Consider the following 18,173-nt stretch of genomic DNA (forward strand, 5'->3'; position numbering starts at 1 on the left):
TTTGGGCTGGTGATGCCTGGTCTGCCTGGATCAATGTCTTTCCCAGCTGCTGGGAGGAAAGGGCTGGGGCTTTTCAGCTGTAGCCTGGTATTTCAGAGGTAGCTGGATTGGCTGCTCACACAGGACTTTTGGTACCTGGCAGGGGTCTCCAGAAGGCTGAAACGCCCAGCGGCTGTGCTAGAGCTCTGTGAAGGGGAGAGCCCGGTGGAGGCAGGAGGACAGTGTCCTGCCTGGTCACCGAGGAGCGAGGGAGTTTGAAGGTGGTGGGCGGCAGCAGAGCTGGCTTCTGCTTCTCGTCTGCCAGAGCCCAGGGCACAGCGTTCTCCCCTTGCCCTCCCTATAGCTTGTGTTTCTCTGTCTCACACCCTTTGCTTAATTAGTTTGTCAGTGACTGTCATTATAGCAGGAGCCTGCAGAACACCCAGCAGAGCGTAGCTCTCATTGCAGCTACTGTAGCTGGGCTCTGCTGTAACAGAAGTGATAGCTCAATAAACCACAGCATTGTAAACTAAATAGCTTGGCACTGGTTGCAGCTTCTTATTAAAATAAGAAAGAGAGAAAACAGAAATGCAAGGAGTCAGAAAGAATGAAGGTTATAGTCATTAATGGTTTCACTTTTAGTACCAGAGACCTGGATAAAATGTCTAATCCTCAAGGTAAAAATTAGATTTAAGTTTGATCTACTCTTTGTCAATAGCTTGAACTTGATTTTCCCTTCTGGTTCCAGCCTCAAGTCTGAAAATGCAGAATTATTTCTGGTCAGCCTGAGTACCCGTGAGTGATTTGTGGGGAGAAATTCAAACTGTGCAAAGACAAATGAAACCTGAATCAAACCAGTTAAATTAACTCTGCATCTCGGAGCAGACGGAACAGCTCACTTATTTAAAGGGCTCTGATGAGTTTCATTTACTTGTCAGCTTGCTGCGGTCCTGGGTAATGAGAGTGGCTCTTTTTCGCTTTGAGTGTTGGCTCCCTGCAGGGGAGGCATCTTCCAGCTGCCTCAGGTGGTCTGTCAGAGGGTATCTGCTCAGTCGTGCTGTCATCCGGGATCCTCTGGGCTGCAGTTTGATCTGGAAACTGGGGCAATCTTAATTTTAGGACCTGCCTGTGAGTCACAGACATGTGAGCCTGGCCCGGGACAGGGCAGTGAAAGCCCTTAGTGAAAGGATGGCGACTGAATCCACCTTCAAGGAGTCCCTGCAGGCAGGGGACAGGCTCTGAGCCATTGCATAAGCACTTGCTGCCTTTTGCCCCTAAGCATCACTCGTGACCACGTGCCACAGTCCATTGCTCGTCCATCTGAACCTGGGGGACTCATTTCACCTGCCTCACTCATCTGAAGGTTAGTATTAAGCTGAGAGGGTCCCCCCCCTGTATTTTGCAGGGGTATTGTTGCTCCAAAGGGAGACTGAGCCCACTCACTGGTCCTGTGCAACTTGCATAACTGCAGTTAATTTCTCCCAAGAAACATCCTTGGGTGTCTGCAGTAGGTGAAATGAAGTCCAGCCTTTCACTCTAATTCTCCCACCAACACTGGGGTAGCAGCAAGTCACAAAAGCCTTGGAAATCTGATTTAACTCCCTTCAGCCAGTGGTTTGGAAGAGAAAAGCCCAGGGGAGGTTCTCTTTTATACATGAGTATGTGAAATTTCATTTGTGGCTGACAACACTCTTAATCCTGCCTTTTTATTGATGAAGAATCTCTGGGTACCTCAACCGTTTCTCAGTTTCCCTAGACAGCAATTGACCTTGTTTCAGCTATGCATCAAAATGCACTGGCAATCAAGGTGCTATTGATTTAAACCTAATGGCCAGCCACTCCAGAATTTCACCCAGAAAATAAAAATCGATGCCACATTATTATTTTTATTATTTTTTCCCCCGTGTTAAGATATTATAATGAAAAGACATGAGAGTCTCACCAGATCCTTACCATTAAGCGGTACACTTGCAAGGCCAGGAAGATTGGGTCAGGCTCTGGTAAGGTAGCCAGCCAGCTTACAGATTGAAATGACTCTAGGGTTAAACAATTTTGCTTGATTGCATGCTGCCATCTGCATCTCTCTCTGCTGACCTTGCCCGCGGCATGCGCTGCTATGTGGGACTCCAGAGAGGATGTCTTGAGCAATGCCCCGCTGCTGGAGGAGCTCTGTGTGGGAAGGATGCTCCCTGTCTTGCCCTTTCCTCATTTCAGAAGTTTCCTTGCCCCCCTCCCCCCCCTCCAGGGGAAAGTGTCACTCAGACTCTGCAGAATTGCTTTACAAGACCGGTTACAATGCACAGCAGGTAAGCACCAGCCAGATAGATTTAGGTCCATGGTCTAAGCAACACCACAGGCTCCCTCCTACCTAATAAGTGAGGCATGCCAGGATGGCTGAAAGGTCCAACATCGACTGTGGCCATGCTGCTCAGCTCTCCTTCCTGCCAAAACAAGGTGGTTTTCCCATCTGGGCTTCTCAGGAGCATGCATGGCACTTACTTACTGCAGCATAGGTATTTTCTGGGAGAGGGCACAGGCTGAAGCCAGGCGATGGGGTGTGCTAGTGCTTTGCTGGTGTGGGCGATTGGGGAGGATTCTTGAGCCTGTGATGTAGTTGTTCTTAGTTCCTTAGGATGGCGGAGGTACCAGCTGTAGAGTACCAAAGCCATCATAAGCAGTCCTGGTTTAGGTCTTTTGCAGAATCTTACCTGTCAGCACTCCAAACGCCATGGAGCCAAACCACCTTTCGAAATGATGTTGAGTCTCAGGCCTCCTTTTAGTCAGCCAAAGGGACCTGGCTGCTGCATAACGTAAGCTGATGAACACTGAGGAGCAAGGGATGGTGTGGGGCAGTCCTGACATCCCAGTGATGTTCTGAAGTGCTCCTGGGTCTCAGGTCACTTAGGCACACTAAAGCATTTTCCACTGTGGCCTCTGCTTACTTCTCTTCTCTTGTTGCTGAGGAGTGTGAGAAGAACTGAAAGGTGGTTTTCCTTTCCCATGATTTTGGAATGTCCCCATGCAAGTCAACTTTAAAGAGATGCGAGTGACTGTTCCTCATAACCCATCCCTTTCAAGATGACCACCTAAAATGCATGAGGAACACGTACCGGTCTGCATACCAGCTGCTTGTGGTGCCGCTGTGCTTGCAGAGCCTCATTTGCACCCGTTAGAGCGAGCATTTTCCATGAAGAGAGGACAGCTGTCAGAGGAGCACCTGAAGCGAGACCTGCATTTCCAGAGCCAAGCTTTATCTGGATGGTAGGTGAGCACAGAGACAACGTGAAGGGAGGCTGACAGCGCAGCCTGAAAGCACGCAGTAAAGCTGCCTTAAAAACGGCATTTTCCTGAGTGCTACTCCAGCCGGACTATACGCATTTGTTGGAATGACGGGACCCCCTGGAGGAGTGAGACCTGACCCCAGCTTTGCCGTAGCCATTGGCGTGGTGACAAACTATTGACCTCTTCGCCCATTTTTCTGGGAAAGGACCTGTTTGATTTGTGCATCTTCTTCCAATTTCTACTGCAGCTGTGGCGTGTTTCTGCTGACCGTTTCAGATTGCTTAGACAGATGGCAGGGCTAGGGATGCTGGAGAGGGGGTTTAGTTTTGGGTGAAGTCTGTCTTCAGTGGGGTTGATGGTTGGTGTCACATGTCAGGGAGCCCTGCACATTTTTTAAGCCAGCTCAGGGGGACTGAGCAGTCTCCTGACAACTTACTCTTCAGCTGAGTTTTTCTCAGCTTCTGCCTCTGGTGATACATTTTTATTTTGTTTCTTTGGGAGGAAGGAAGGGGAGGTTTGTGAGCAAGCTGTTGGAGGCACAGCAGAACATCTCCCCACCAAGTGGTCCCACCCAGTCTGGGTCAAGCAGCGGGTGTTCCCCAGCTGAGGTGTCTGCATCCCACCCAGCCTCTGAAGCCTCCTGAACAGCAAATTTGGACATCTTAGCAGCCCACAGGAGGACTTGCAGGTTGCCAGCTCAGTGGAGGGTAGCAGATGGGTGATGGTTGTTCTGCAAGCACCTGTCCTACGGCAAACATCAGTGTGTTGGTCTCCCAACCCACCGTCTCCTGCTGCACATGGCTTGCTTCCTCCAAGAGCAGCTCCACCTCACCCCCATACATCTGTGCTGCCAGGGCCCACGTTGCCGCTGGGAGCATGAGGAGGGCACGGTCCCCTGTTCATCTAGCACAGGCGTGGCTGCATTTGGAAATGAGTTTTCCTTGGGAAGGCTGGGCACGTGCTTTCAGAATTATCTGCTGCAAAGGGACTGAGGGCTTTGGGGCTGATCCTTTGGTGAAACCGAGTCCAAGCTTCCAAGCTAATCTGCAAATTGGTTAATTTTACCAGCAGGTTCCCCAGATGTAAATTCTGTGGGATCCCACCGTGGTGTAGTCTCACTTGTGTAGCTTTCCTGCCAGGTCGCTTAGGCACCGAACTATTTGACACCACCATAAAATGGGTTTCCTGCACGTTATAAACCAAGCGCTGTGAATGCAAACATTGCAGCATACTTCGTTAAGCTCTCTTGTGCATCAAACAAGTTTCTTGCTTCATTTCTAGTATAAGAACAGAAGACCAGCTCTTAGCGATGGTTTAAATATCTCTTGCAAGCCAAAAGGGAAACTGCAGATGTTTGAAGTCTGGAGTTATTTGGAGGAAATAAAATTAGGCTTTTGCGAGCCATTGCTCTGTTAGAGGATCTCTGCTATAAAAGGGAAACAGAAAGCAGTGAGTAAAAACCATACGTATGTACATGTGCTTGTATGTGTAATTCTTGTTTTCTTCCAGGCAGCACACCGGGGACAGGTAATCCTACCTTAAGAATTTGGCCTTAGAGGATCTCACGCGAAGCTCTTTGAAGCCAGGGGCGTTTCTGTGATTCCTGTGGTCAGGCAGGCCCAGAAACAAAACCCTGATCTCATTGTTGCTGTGGCAGGTACATCCCTATTGCAAAAAGCCTTTCCCTTTGGCTGCGCCTGAGCAGAACCGCAGTCCTGATGAGAAGGTGTTTGGCCTCCAAAGAAAGTACTTTTAGCCTTCTGAGCCATCCCTTTGGTTTCCAACACCGTAGTGCATCCCACACAAAACAGCCAGTGGTGGTCTGGTGAGGCAGAGGGCAGCTGTCGCCCCCGTGCAGAAGGAGACAGCCCCGGGGGCTCAAGCGACAGTGGCTCCATGTCTCCCAGGTGAATATGGATAGGGACGGTCACGCTGGCAAGCCCCATCACAGCCCATCAGTCTGTCACACCAGGACAGCCCTGGAAGAATTAGGGCGCCCAGAGCAACACCAGGGATCTGACATCCCGTCCAGAGGAGTTTTAATTCCCCTGGGTCAGGTCTGATCTCGCCTTCAGGTGGTGGTTTTTTGGTTGATGTAAAGAGCTCTGCCTGCTGCTTTGCCTTCAGCTGGGTTTTCAAAGGGTACTAAAGCATTTGCCAGGGGCAAAGGGTGGCTGCAGAGACTGACAGCTGAATGCAGCAGCTGCCTACCCTTTGCAATTGCAGGTTTCTGAGAACTGAAAATGGTTCTTTTATCCTTTATCTTTGGTTTTCCTCCCCATCTCTCTTATCAGAGTGTTTAGAGGAAAGGGACATTGTCCCCAGAAGTGCCAGTGGGAGGATGGAGGAGGCATCATAGCCCTTCTCTGACAGGGCCCACCATTACCAAGACATCTCAAGAAGTCCTCTGTCACCACACATTGCCATCCATCCGCTCCTGTTCACCCCGTGGATTCGAGGTGGGGGTTTTGGCCTCTCCAAGCGGGGATATGTATGGAGAGCTTGGGCAGGGTATGCGCGCATGTACGGCTGTATTTCCTCGTGAGGTGACACCAAAGGCGAGTTGATTTGGGTGCCTGGATATGTTATTCATTGCCTTTGTCCTCACTTTGGTGTTTGTTTCCTTTCTTCATCAGGAAAATGGGAGCCACTGCCCCGGTGTGACCTGTTTCTAAGGTACAACAAAATAAAGGCCACCCGTCCCACGCCTTCAGACACCTCCCAGTATGGATGGCTTGGTTGAGCAGAACAGTGTGCTAATGCACAATAAGATCACTGAAGCTGGGAAAAGGAATGGTTTAATTAACACAAGGAACTTAGTGGCAGAGAGCCGAGATGGTCTGGTCTCTGTGTACCCAACCCCCCAGTACCAGAGCCACCGAGCGGGCAGCCTTTCCTCTCCCAGCTGCCTGGAGAACAGCAGGAATGACCCCGTGCAGCAGCTGCTGGACCCCAACATGCTGCAGCAGACAGTGGAGTCTCACTACCGGCCCAACATCATCCTCTACTCGGAGAACGTGCTGCGCTCGTGGGGTGAGAACATTGGCTCAGAGTGCTGTGAAACCACCTTCATCGAGGACCGCTCGCCCACCAAAGACAGCCTGGAGTACCCGGACAGCAAGTTCATCGATCTCTCAGCGGATGACATCAAGATTCACACCCTCTCCTATGATGTGGAAGAAGAGGAAGACTTCCAAGAGCTAGAGGTCAGATGGCATGTGGGATATGTGGGGAAGGCTGCGGGGAGGAGGGCTTATTTGGGGTTAAGTGTACAGCCTCCAAGAGCTGGTCTGCATGGGATCAGCTGTATCACGCTCTCCTCCAGCCAGGACAGCGAGCGATTGCTCATCTTTATTTGTTGGGTAAAGTCCCAGCTCTGCGGATACTAATGGCAAAACTTCCACTAGCCCTAACAGAGATTAGCATTTCCCTCCTGCCTCTGAATGGGCCGTCAGAAACCGAGGAAGACCCATGTGCTTGAATGCTAAGTAAGGTCACGGCCAGGAGCATCTGCCCGTGTAGATGGAGCTTGCCTTACTCAGCAGGCCAGCATCGCCTCTTACTTTCTCCTGACTTGAGCTAGACATAAAGCAGATTGTTTTGCGTACTGGCTCAAACACGAAACAATTCTATCTCTGAATGAACTCTTTGGTTTTCAAAAAAATCAGAAGTCTTTGGGTTTCAATCTGCAATGAGTCCCCCTGTCTCTGAAATAATTCAAAGATTTTTTTGTGATGGAGTGAAGCATTTCATTAGATCCCAAATGCGATGTTTTCTTTTAGGTTCCCATGCTTCATTGATTGGCTCACAATAAATTAAGGTACATTTTGTTTTCCAAATGGGGCAGACTATGGAAATCAACTTCATTCTTTTTTAAATGATGCATTTTTTGTTTAAAAAAATCTTTTTAGTTTTGGCTGAAGCCAGCTGCCCAAGCATGGCACAGATTTGTGTTTGCCAGTGTGTGGGGGATTGGAGGGTGAGCATAACGCTGCTGGTCCCAGAACTTTCTCCAGTGCTGGTCACAGACTCCTGACCTAGCAAAGAGCGTTTGGCTGTCTGGAGCAAAGCCGCAGCTTCAGCTCGAATGTCCAGGTTGAGATGGAGGGATTATTTGCTCGTGTTTCTTTGTTGCCGGGGTTTTCTCCACTGAGACCTAACAAGTCCTAAAACTTCCATTTTCACCTGCTGCAATACCAGCATCTCACCCTGCGATCAGCACAGGGGCAGCCCAACAAGAGCCTGGCTTCTCTTTTATCCTCTTTTCTCTCGGTATTGATAAGGTAGGAAGAGACGTGTTTTTCCTTGGGTGTGTCACCGATGCAGCATTCAGTGCCTCCACAGGGTAACAAAAAGTTGGTCTCGGAGGCATGTGAGGGTGTTAGCTCAAATCACACCCTTCTCCAGCATTTCAGAATTGGCTGTGGGAAGTCTCGTTTTCTAAATCAAAACAAAATCCCTAGTTGCTGCCTTTTTGCCCTAGTTTCTCTCCTGCAGTAGTGATGCATGTGGCTGCTGCAGGCATGTAATTGCCTAATGGTGTTATTAACACATCTGGCCTGACATTTAGGCAGCAAAAAACCCTGTCTCCCTGTTGTCAATCCGAATCTAGCAAGCCCTTCTTTAGCCAGCTCTTGGAGCATAGGCTGAAAAAGGCCAGGAAAATAAGCAGAACGGGGAAAACATATTTTATACTAAAAATCTTTCTCCTTTTCTTGGTGGGATTTTTAAGGTGCCATTGCAAGGTAGGGCCCTCAGTCTGGGTGCCTCTTCAGAGTGGTACTGTAGGAGCTTGATGAACTTTTTGTAGAGAACATTTGTTTCTAGAAAACCACCTGTAAAACAAGGTCTGAGGAAAGTGATGTCACCCTTCACCTCCCCTGAGGCGATCTCGAGCGAAGAAAGGAGAGTCTTCAAATTCTGATACTGTGGTGCGACAGTGTGTGCATCATTTTTCCTGGCTCCTCCTCTTTCTGACCCGTTTCTCTGGACTGTAGCCTCCAGAAGGTCACATGTATCCCATCTTAAATGGGCACACAGCATTTGGCATCAGGATTCCCAGCCTCACTTAACCCTGTGGGCTGTTACCCTGCTAATAAGCAGAGAGGTGTATGGGCAGCCATCCTGACCTACAAACAAGAAGTGCTCAGAAGAGGATAACATTCACAAAGTGCTCACCCATGTGCCTCCCCTCTCTTCTGTATTGGGGTTTCTCCACCAGGAGAATGAAGCAAGGGAGGAGAAAATGAGGCAAGGTCTGTCTGAGGAAGTACCCGCCTGACTGGAAACACACGCGTTGCTAGAATTGCTCGAAGCCTCTGCTTCTAGCCCAGTGTCAGTCTCCATCGCTGTGCTACTTGGCCAGCCCCATGCAGTGCTGAGATATTCATGTTTCTCCATGAACCAGACCCAAATGACCAACGTGCTGAGCAGCTGCGCTCAGCACGAGGGTTCTCAGCCAGGGGAGGAATTTCAATCCCAGGAAGGTCCAAGTTCTGCAGCTGTGGCTGGTCATACAGAAAGGTGGGGAGGAGAGATGCATTTGACAGCACAAGACCAGCAAAAAAGGTGACTGCTGTGTTGTGTTCTTCTGGTTCCCATGCGGACAGATGCTGTAGCTATGTGGCCAGATGTGTGAAGACCTCCTGGGCTTGGCTAGTACGGAGGTTCATTAGAGACGTAGCTTCACGTGTTGAGACTCCAGGTATGGAAGAGAAGTATTTGAGGGCAGCAGTCACTGAGCAGGGAAATGAACCATGCCGGATTGTTAACTACAAAAAATTTGCCTATCTGTCCAAATAAAAAAACCAGCACCTGAATCACACAGCACTGGTGATTCACTCTAGTGAGCACAGGTCTGGATCACTAGAAAGCTTTTTTTCCCCACCAGTTACTGACAAGAAGCAAATGGTTTTTAAAATTGCTAATAGACCCAAAGCGTTGTGGAAAGGGTTAACACCAGGACTGGGAGCAGAAGTTAAAAAGAGAACGATGAGAGCGGCTGATCCAGCAGAGGTGCAAGGTTTTGCTGCTCCACTGCAAGATCCTTGAAAGATTTGGTTCTGCCATCAAGGATGCGGAGCGTGTTGCTGAGTATCTGGCCACATTGACTGTCATGCCGCAGCTCATCAGGGGACGGGAGCTGAATAGTATAAAAGCACATCAGGGCTCAGTTCTTGGAACGTTTTTTTGTTGTAACCTACCTGCTTTAGCATGTCGTTCTGAGAGAAAACAGGCCTTTTTACAAACATTAGCTTTGTGCAGAAGAGCTGTTGTGTCTTGAAAACTGTTCTTCACATGTCAGGGCAAGGTGAATGGATTCCCAATGCAGGCATCTCAGTAAAATGCCTTCTGGGATTCAGAGCAGCCCTGGGGTTGTGAGTCATTTCTCTTCCCCACACATTTCTCTTCCCCACATCCGCCTGGCATTGCCTGTCTCATTGTTGAGTGCTTTCCTAGGGGTTTTCAGGACTGGGTATTCAGCTTCTCAGAAATGTGGAAAATCTAACTCATCCCTTCGTAGTGACCCCCTCCATGCAATACTTGTGGGAGTCCATGGACACACGCAGAAAATAGCTTTACTGCTGGTCAGTGTGTTTCTGCCAGGGTTTGGTTTTTGAAGAGAGCTGGGCTCCTGATAACCAGAAAGGTTGCTGTTCTCTTGCAGAAAACTTTGCCCCAGGGAAAGTTTCTGAAAAAAAAACCCAGCTATTTTGGCTGACAGCGATCTGATTTGGGTTTGAAGAGCTGACCCAGCCAGGTTGCAAGGACCGCTGCTCTGTTACCTGTCATCCCTGTCAGCATGGGTCTGTCCAGCCCAGGAATATCTCTGACAAGGTGCTAGAAGGAGGGACCTTCTTCGCTCCCCCGGCCTGGGCACTCTGAAGAACCTGGGAGATGTAGCGGAGGAGCAGGGGACATCCTAAGCAGGGGTCCTGCGCATCGCTGCAGCAATGTGGCCATGTTTAACTTTTATTTATTTTTTTACTAGCAGGGTTTCTCAGGTCCTGGTGTAATGTTATTCATACTGCCTATGAAAATCATAATTGTCTGGAGGGAAAAACATTTCTGAAATGGCTTTTATTAGCATATACAGCCACACTTTGCTCCAGCGATTACCAGGCATGAAAGCAGAAGGCTGCGCTTTCTGTCAAAGCTTTAAACTTCTCTCTTCAGTGCCCATCCCTGAAATCAAATGATTCCCTATTTAGGTATCTCTGGAATGCTTATAAATATCTTATGAGTTCTTTACGCAGCAACTAATGGACAGACAACTTGTCAGATGTGGCGGCAGTGAAATATTACACGAATTGCTAGCTGAAATACCCTCCTGTTAGAGTTCATGTGTAAAGGCAGTGCCATCTTTTATCCGGAAACATCATTTGTCATATTACACTCCTGCTAGTTTTCCTCCTAACCTCTAGATAGATGGCTTATTTAGAGAACTCAAGCTATTGATGGCAGCAAATTAAATTATTCATATGTGTCGCATAAGAGAATACATCTGAGCTCTCTCTTAAAACCCTTTTTCTTTTTCCCAGCAATGTCTGAAACAGTCTCTGAAAATGAAATAAATAGGATGTTCTGGGGAGTGAAAGAAGAAAGGAAATGTAGTGCTTTCAAGCTAAACCTGCCTTCTTTTTTTTCCCCTACAAATTGCTGCATGCTGCTGTGTAACTCATCCTTTGAATGTGAGCATGAAAGTGTAGAGATAGAAGGTGGATCCTAAAGCCATGTCCTGTTCCCTCTAACCCCTCTACTCAACATTCCTGAGCATCTCCTGCTCATGTTTCTTCTGCAATGTGAAAAAAAAGGTCCTAGAGGTGTTTATGCACATCCAGTGCAATCACTTGCGTGCTTTCTCTCAGTGCTTCCAGCTTGCACAGGCTTGGATGGTCCTGCATTGCACAGATAAGACCTGAGCTACTTGTGTCCTCAGCCTCCCCTGGGAGCAGGTATCCAGAAAGGATGCTTGGACATCCCCTTGGGAAGCTGAGCATGGTGGGTTTCCCCTTCCAGAAAGCTCTGAAGCATAGGCAAAGAGGCAGCCTAGTGCAGACGTGGGAGGCTGTATCACAGATGACTTCCAGGGCAGGTCTTGCACGCTTTAGGTACTTGCTTGTACGGCCGTTTCCCTTCAGGGTCTTGCGCCTTGCTCTCACTAATGGATTCACTGGTCATTGCAGCGCACTTGTGAGGTGGGAAAACAGTTTTTTCTCCATTCTGCACCCAGGGAACTGAAGAAAACAATATAATAAATGTCTTGCCCAAGCTCATGTAGGGATGTGTTGTGGGTCTTTTGTCCCGTGGTATTAAAAGGGATTGGCAACACTTTTCTTTCTAACACCTCTTACAGGACAGTCGTGGGTGCTGAGGGAGCACAAGGGACGGACTGCAAAGTGTCCAGGTTTGTGTCAGAGGCAGAGCATGGTGCTCAGTGGGCCATTGCTCTGACCCCATAGGATGCACTTTATGTCCCTAGATTCCTTCACAGGCACATTATTACCAGGTTACAAGTGATTGCACTTAATTTGCATTCGATTTATTTTTCTCCCTTCAAGGAGAATCCACTGGAGTTTGGAGATACTGAGCCCTGCCAAGGGATGTTAACCTTTGTTAGCCAGGCCTAGGTGAAGGGAGCATGGCTGGGAAGTCACCTTCAGTGGTCTCCAGGTGCCCTCCCGTGAATCGTGTCAATAGCAGCCAGGGCCCAGAGCGGTTCCCTTTCTCATCGTCACGTCCCTGAGTTGCCGGTCTGATGCTGTGCGGCGAGGACCCTGGGCGCCAGCCCGCCAGAGGCAGGAGCTCTGGGTGAGCCGCACGCTGCCAGCTGCAGGATGTGGGGATGGGACACGCTTCTCTGAGGACAGCGCCCCAAAGGAACCTGTCCACCCTGAAGCAAAAGGAAGACAATTGTGAGGGGTCGCCCCACCTGCCCCAGCCTGAGCCGGGTACTGCTGCTGTTCCTGCTGAGGTGGCTCGGTGCAGGGGGGCAGCTCCCTCACCTTCCTCAGCAGGCTGCACTGCTTCTCCTGGCAGGAACCGCTGTGCCTGCAGGCTGCGGAGGTCCTCCTCTCCCTGAGCGGGATGCCTGTGCCACAGGGAGTAACAGCGATTAGGCATTCGCCACAGCTTCAGCCTTCTCACCCACCCGCTGACCCTGTGAGCTGCTGAGAGGACCCCTCCGCGGGGGCTGCTGGCCATCGGCACGGCGCGAGTGTGCTGCCGTACACACGTGCCTTCCCCGTGAATTCAAAGGGCTGTAGGGAGCCCCTGTCACTCACACTGAGATTAGGGATATTTACTTTATGGCTGTGATTACTGCTCTGCCAGAGAAAGGCTGTGATTTAGGAGACGGTGGCAGCTGGGCTCTTTTAGTATGGATGTGCTTATTGCTGTCTGCAGTTATCCCCTTTCCAGTGGCAACGTGCTGAATGCAAGTTACTGATGAGCTACAGGCAGGGTGTATAGAAAACATCACAAGGGAGACGATCAAAATCCAAGGAGACAGGAGCAAGAATGAGCTTGGACAGCTGCAGCCAGGTTTTTTTGACCCCTGATACATTTTGGTTTTGCAAGGTTACATAGGAAAAGCTTTCCAAGCCAGGAGAGACCTCTGTGAACCCATTCTGCAAGGCTGGCTGCTGGACTGACAAGGCAATTTAGATCAGGAGCTGGGGAAACAAGAGGATCAGGACCAGGTCAGGGTTAGTGGATTGTGGATCGTTTAAATACCTTTGAAATTGAAGGGGAGCAACTAAGGGAAACAACTGCAAAACTCAAAATGGTAAAGAAGAAATCAATAAACAGGCAAAATAAGATAAACAAACAATACATCACCAAGACAAAACAAACAAAAAAAAAAGAAAGTAAAATCCCTGACGGGAACAGGTTTCAGAGAGATCACCTCTTAAGTAAGCATCAGCCAGACACTGCTCAGTGATGAGTAAGTGTGTTAAGACAGAGCAGTGATAAACTGCAGCCCGCGGTGGGACAGCTACCGTTCAGCACGCTGCCTCCATCGCCTGCATTGCTTCCGTCACTCAGACCGCCGGCAGAACAAAGGGATGCAGAGTACTGGTCAGAATAGGGCACCACGTTTAACTGCATTACCGAAACAGGCACTGGGTGGAGGGAAACAGTATGTACTATCATTGCATCATGTGTTGGTCTTTGTCCAAACCAGACCACTGGACCATCCAGATTTGAAACAGATCCCACAGGGCCATGCCAGAAATCAGTTCTGTATGCAGACTGTACACATTGCTGAATTGGTTGCTTTGAAAGAAAAAAGGATTAATACCAAAAGCGCTGTTTCCTGCATATCTGTCGAAGGTTGCTGGCAGCTGTGGTTCACAGCAGACCTTGTTGTCTGACTTCCCCAGTGTGCCTAGTGTTTTAATACTGGAAGGCACTATGTGACCATCGGGTCGAGCCTCTGGTTTGCCCCAGGCAGCCCATGGCAGGCTGCGGAGCCTCTGTTCACTCATAATATCTCGGCTGAGGCAGAGCACGTAGCTTTTAGGAATAGCTAGCCTGGGTTTGAGAAAGGGCTTCATGTAATGGAAAACCTATTACAACTGCAGAAAAGTGTTCATCACCATCTCTTAAAAATTCACACCTTGTGTCTGCTCTTCATCTCCTTTGCTTTCAGTTGCTACGGTTTCTTCTCCTTTTCTGCCAAATGAAAGAGCTGTCTCTGATCAGAAATTATCTGCTCATGCAGGCATTTACAGACTGTGATGAAATTGCATCTTAAGTTTATCTTACATGTGAAGTTGACTTCTCCACTTTCTTCCTGTGTAGATGATTTTTTGCAGCATGATGTCTGTACCTGCCTCTGATTCCTGATTTCTCCAACTTACTTGGGAAATGGTGGTGCCAGAACTGGACCTGTTATGTACATGTCTGTAGTACGGTACCTTTCCTTCCCTCTCCACGCATCACGTTTGTTCCTCTTGTGGTGCATCACAGAGGAGGTTTGTTTTCTGCTGGCTCCTGACTGAGCAGCCTGGTCTAGTGGCCCTTCTCAGGGGTGCTGCCTCGTGAAACAGAGTCCCAAGAGGACACCCTGCATCCAACCCTGTGCACAGACAGCCTTGCTCTGTGCCAGGTGACTCCTGCTTCCAAGCCATGGTCCTTCCACGAATGGGGTGTCTACTTGAGTCAGTATCCCATCTTAAATATCCTCGTCTCCCCTCCCCTCTGCACACATTTGCTGAGGAAGCATTGCTGTCAGCTGAAGCAGGTAGTTGAAGGGAGGGGCAGGGCAGGGCAGGGCAGGGAAGGGAAGGGAAGGGGAGAGCACAGGAGAGCAGAGCAGTGCAGAGGAGAGCAGAGAGCTGCTTGCTTTCTTTGTCATTCACTGAAATCCATTCATCTGGGCAGGGCGCTGTGCTTTTTGCCGGAATTCATGCTCTGGGGAGGTGTCCTCTGGAGCCTCATCTCTGGTAACTCCAGTCTTGCCTGCACTCCTGAGGTCACCTCTTTCTCATAACAGCCACGTAAAGGCTTGTGGATAAACTGAGTCTGAGATTGCTTTATCCTGCACTGTTCTCTCAGCTGAACCCCAGGCGTCTTGGCGAGGGACACGCAGCAGTATTCAGCGAGGCTGAGGAGGGTTGTTGTCATTGCAGTAACTGCTTTTGCTACAAAGGATCCATCAGGAGCAGCAAATCCTCACTGTGTGCTCAGTAATTCCAGGAATGCGTCATTTCTGTACAGGACCATTTGCATAGGTATCTGTTCTCACAGCAGCACCTCACATTGGATGCAGGGAGCGCAGCTCACTTGGTGAGGGGAAGGACTGTGGACCTGGCTGAGGTTACATCTCTCGTGTCAAAGCACAAAGATGTGTTTCCAAGTCAGAGCCCGACTTGCAGTGGCCAGGCGCTGTGTAAATACCCTCTGTGTGTTGCAATTAGGCGTGGCTGTGCGGTGGAGGATGCTGGAGCCAGCGTCGTGTCTGAAGAGGGCAGAATCCCTCCATCATGGCTCACCAGTGGGAGGTTTACAAACTTACCTTCTTGTGCACGGGCTCATTTCCCTGCCTCGCACACTTAGCAGACTCCTCAGGAGTTCCTCCCTTAGAGCTTGCTGGTAGAGCTTTAGCAGTTGTTCTGGCCCAACGGCCAGACGCTCCTGAACAGATTGCTAAGTTTCTAAGAGGGACACAAAACCTATGCCCAACAGAGTAAGTTTCTAAACGTGACACAGATGTCTTCCTTTCAGTGAGATATTGCTTTTCCCTACCATCGGTGAAGAATGCACAACTACAAAAGGGGTATTGGCAAAGAGTTTTGGCCACCTTGTCTCAGGCTAGAGGTGCTCCCAGGGTGAGTTAAAAAGCTTTGCAGGATCCTTCTCACATCAAAGCTGTAACTCCAAAGCCTGGAATGACCACAGCCTCGGTGCCTGTTGTTGCATGCGGGCTCCCTGAAGGTGAGGAGGAAGCCACCAGAGCAGGCTCTCTTCTACTGTTGCTCTGCTGGAGAGTGGTACTAGCTCAGGAGCAGGACAGTCAGGTCCCCTGTGGACCAGTCCTAGTCATCACCAGGAAAGAAACTTGCTAGGTCAGGGTTGACCATGGGGCATCTGAGAAACATGCCTGGGTGGGCGCTTCTGCCTACACACTGTAAATCACAGATAAAACAAAGCATCTCATTGCTGCTGGAGCAACTCATGCTTTTTTTTTTCCCTCTTTCAGCTGTTGTTATCTTGGCTCCTTATGCTTAGGTTTGCACCATATTTGTCCCTTGTTCCCAGTGAATGATACCTGGCTGACATTCTCCTGACCTTCCAGAAGAGTTGGGAGATACAGGGGCCCGATGCTTATGGTTCCCTCTGCATTAGATCCCACCTCGACTGACCCTGGTTTGTCTGGCTAGAGTCTCTTTTCTTCATTCATGAAAGATGAACATGTAAAACGGGCCATTTTCAGCTCCCTGCGGTGACTTCCAAAATCTCCTGTCATTTCTCATTTCTTGCTTTCAAGCTCATGCAGTAGTGATGGAGGCTGTGATGGAGTGAGTGAACAGAGATTCCCCTGGTGGTCACAAGGACGCCCGCTGGCCAGTGCTGCGCACAGGAGGGGAGAAGAGCACTGACTTGGTGGCCCTGGCTGGGGGGGCTTCCCCAAGTGTCAGTGCTGGCAGGGCAGCTGCAGTCCCACCCCACATGTGCAGAGACACCCCACCTCTGAGCTGGGCTCCCCCGTCTCTCCTGTTTGATTTTGGTGCAGACACGGCGTTCGGGTCTCTCGAGTGCTGCTAAAACGGGGGATTAGTGCCCCGGTGAGCCTTTCAGCAGGGCAGGGAGGGAGATGTGCCATGGCCACAGTCCCAGTCCTGAAGCCCTTCTGAAGGATGCTCCGGCTGGTGTGGGCACTGCAGGAGGGCAGGCTGACTCCTGTGGTCCTGTCACTGTGGGGCCACGGCTGAGCAGGATGGGTGCACAGACCCTGATGAATAGGTACTCCAGACAGAGCTGGCCCTGTCTGGAGACTCCTGCAGGGTAGAGACCCCAGCGTGGGTCACCAGAAGCCTTCTACCGTGAGTGCTGGAGGCCTGTCTTGACATTGAGGAATTGCCCTGGTGTGGCTGGGAAGAGTTTTATGGGTGGATGATCACAGCCTTGACCCATGGCAGAGGAGAAATAATGATATTATTAACCAGCACCTCTACATTTCTCTCTCCCTTGCTATTCCAGAGCGATTACTCAAGTGACACTGAAAGCGAAGACAATTTCCTGATGATGCCACCAAGAGATCATCTCGGCCTCACTGTGTTCTCCATGCTCTGCTGCTTCTGGCCATTGGGAATTGCTGCCTTTTACCTGTCTCATGAGGTAATGTTAAAACATCTCCTGCTAAACCAGAGTTTTGCATCCATGGAGTAGCCATCACCCCACACAAGCAGGGAAAGTTCGCCAAAACCCAGATGTGGACAAGACATTCTCCAGGGTAGTGGGAGGCAGTTACACAGGGCAGGGTGTTCCCCACCTCAGTATGTCCCTGCGATAGTGGTGGTTGTCTTGTGAGATACTTTCTGAGGGAGGACTCTACAAAACATTTTAGGTTTTAGTTGTCAGTGGTCAGGTTCCATGTCAGCTTATACAGTGTCCAGCTAGAAATTTTCTGTGGACATGACTCTTGGGTGGAAATCACCCTCGCTATCTCAAACACTTGGATTTCCCGTTGGGAAAACTGATCTATTGGTTCCCAAGTTTATCATCTAGAAAAGCAAGCTAGGTAATATCCTTCCATGAGCAGAACAATAATTTCTGTTCTGTGGAAGCAAATTTGCTTTCCAGGAGCCATTTCCTTTCCCCCCTGAAAAATTAACTCAGTCTGTTCTTGTCCAATTTTAATACAGAAATATTTTTTACTGGTGTTTTGGTTTGTTTCCTTCATGAGGCAGGCTTGCTGGTTTCCAGCCTGTGCTTAACCAACAATCACCTCATGCCCCGTCATTTGTTTCAACAATTATGTCTTCATAAGCACTTGCAGAGTATTGTTGAGTTTCCCAGCATGGCAGATAATGGAACGTGACAGAAAAGGAGTCACACTGGAAGTCTTATCAGTCACTTGCTTATATTTTGACCTACTGGTGGTAGCAGTGCCTATTGCAAACTACAGCCTGTACTTCACCAAAATCATTCACCCTCTCACCTGTCTTTCTAATCTGCCTGCTCTAAGCATCTGCCAGCACTGGGTATTTGTCAGGCCAGAGCAGGCACTTCAGATCTGAAGCATCCTAGTCTTCAATATCAAAGAAAGAGATACAGCACTACGATTTTTTGCTTTACGTGAAGCGCCTGTCATTGAACTTGGAAGCCTCTGAGACAATTAAAGTTTGTCCAGTGGAAAACAAGTTTTCCTTGTTTGAATGCTGCTGATTTCTCACGTTTGGGTC

At 49.4% G+C, this 18,173-nt stretch overlaps 1 protein-coding gene across 1 annotated transcript in view; it reads left to right on the top strand.

Moving 5' to 3' along the window:
* The window catches only part of SYNDIG1 (synapse differentiation inducing 1), a 76,272-nt gene that overhangs the window by 7,270 nt on the left and 50,829 nt on the right, over nt 1-18,173 (top strand). Inside the window, exons 2-3 of the mRNA XM_040612046.1 lie at nt 5,898-6,467; nt 16,969-17,106. Coding sequence (XP_040467980.1) covers nt 5,988-6,467; nt 16,969-17,106 — 618 coding nt within the window. The 5' untranslated portion in view covers nt 5,898-5,987. The remainder of the gene's footprint in view (nt 1-5,897; nt 6,468-16,968; nt 17,107-18,173) is intronic.

This window comes from Falco naumanni, chromosome 12 (genome assembly GCF_017639655.2).
Source record: "Falco naumanni isolate bFalNau1 chromosome 12, bFalNau1.pat, whole genome shotgun sequence".
NCBI classification, from domain to species: domain Eukaryota; kingdom Metazoa; phylum Chordata; class Aves; order Falconiformes; family Falconidae; genus Falco; species Falco naumanni.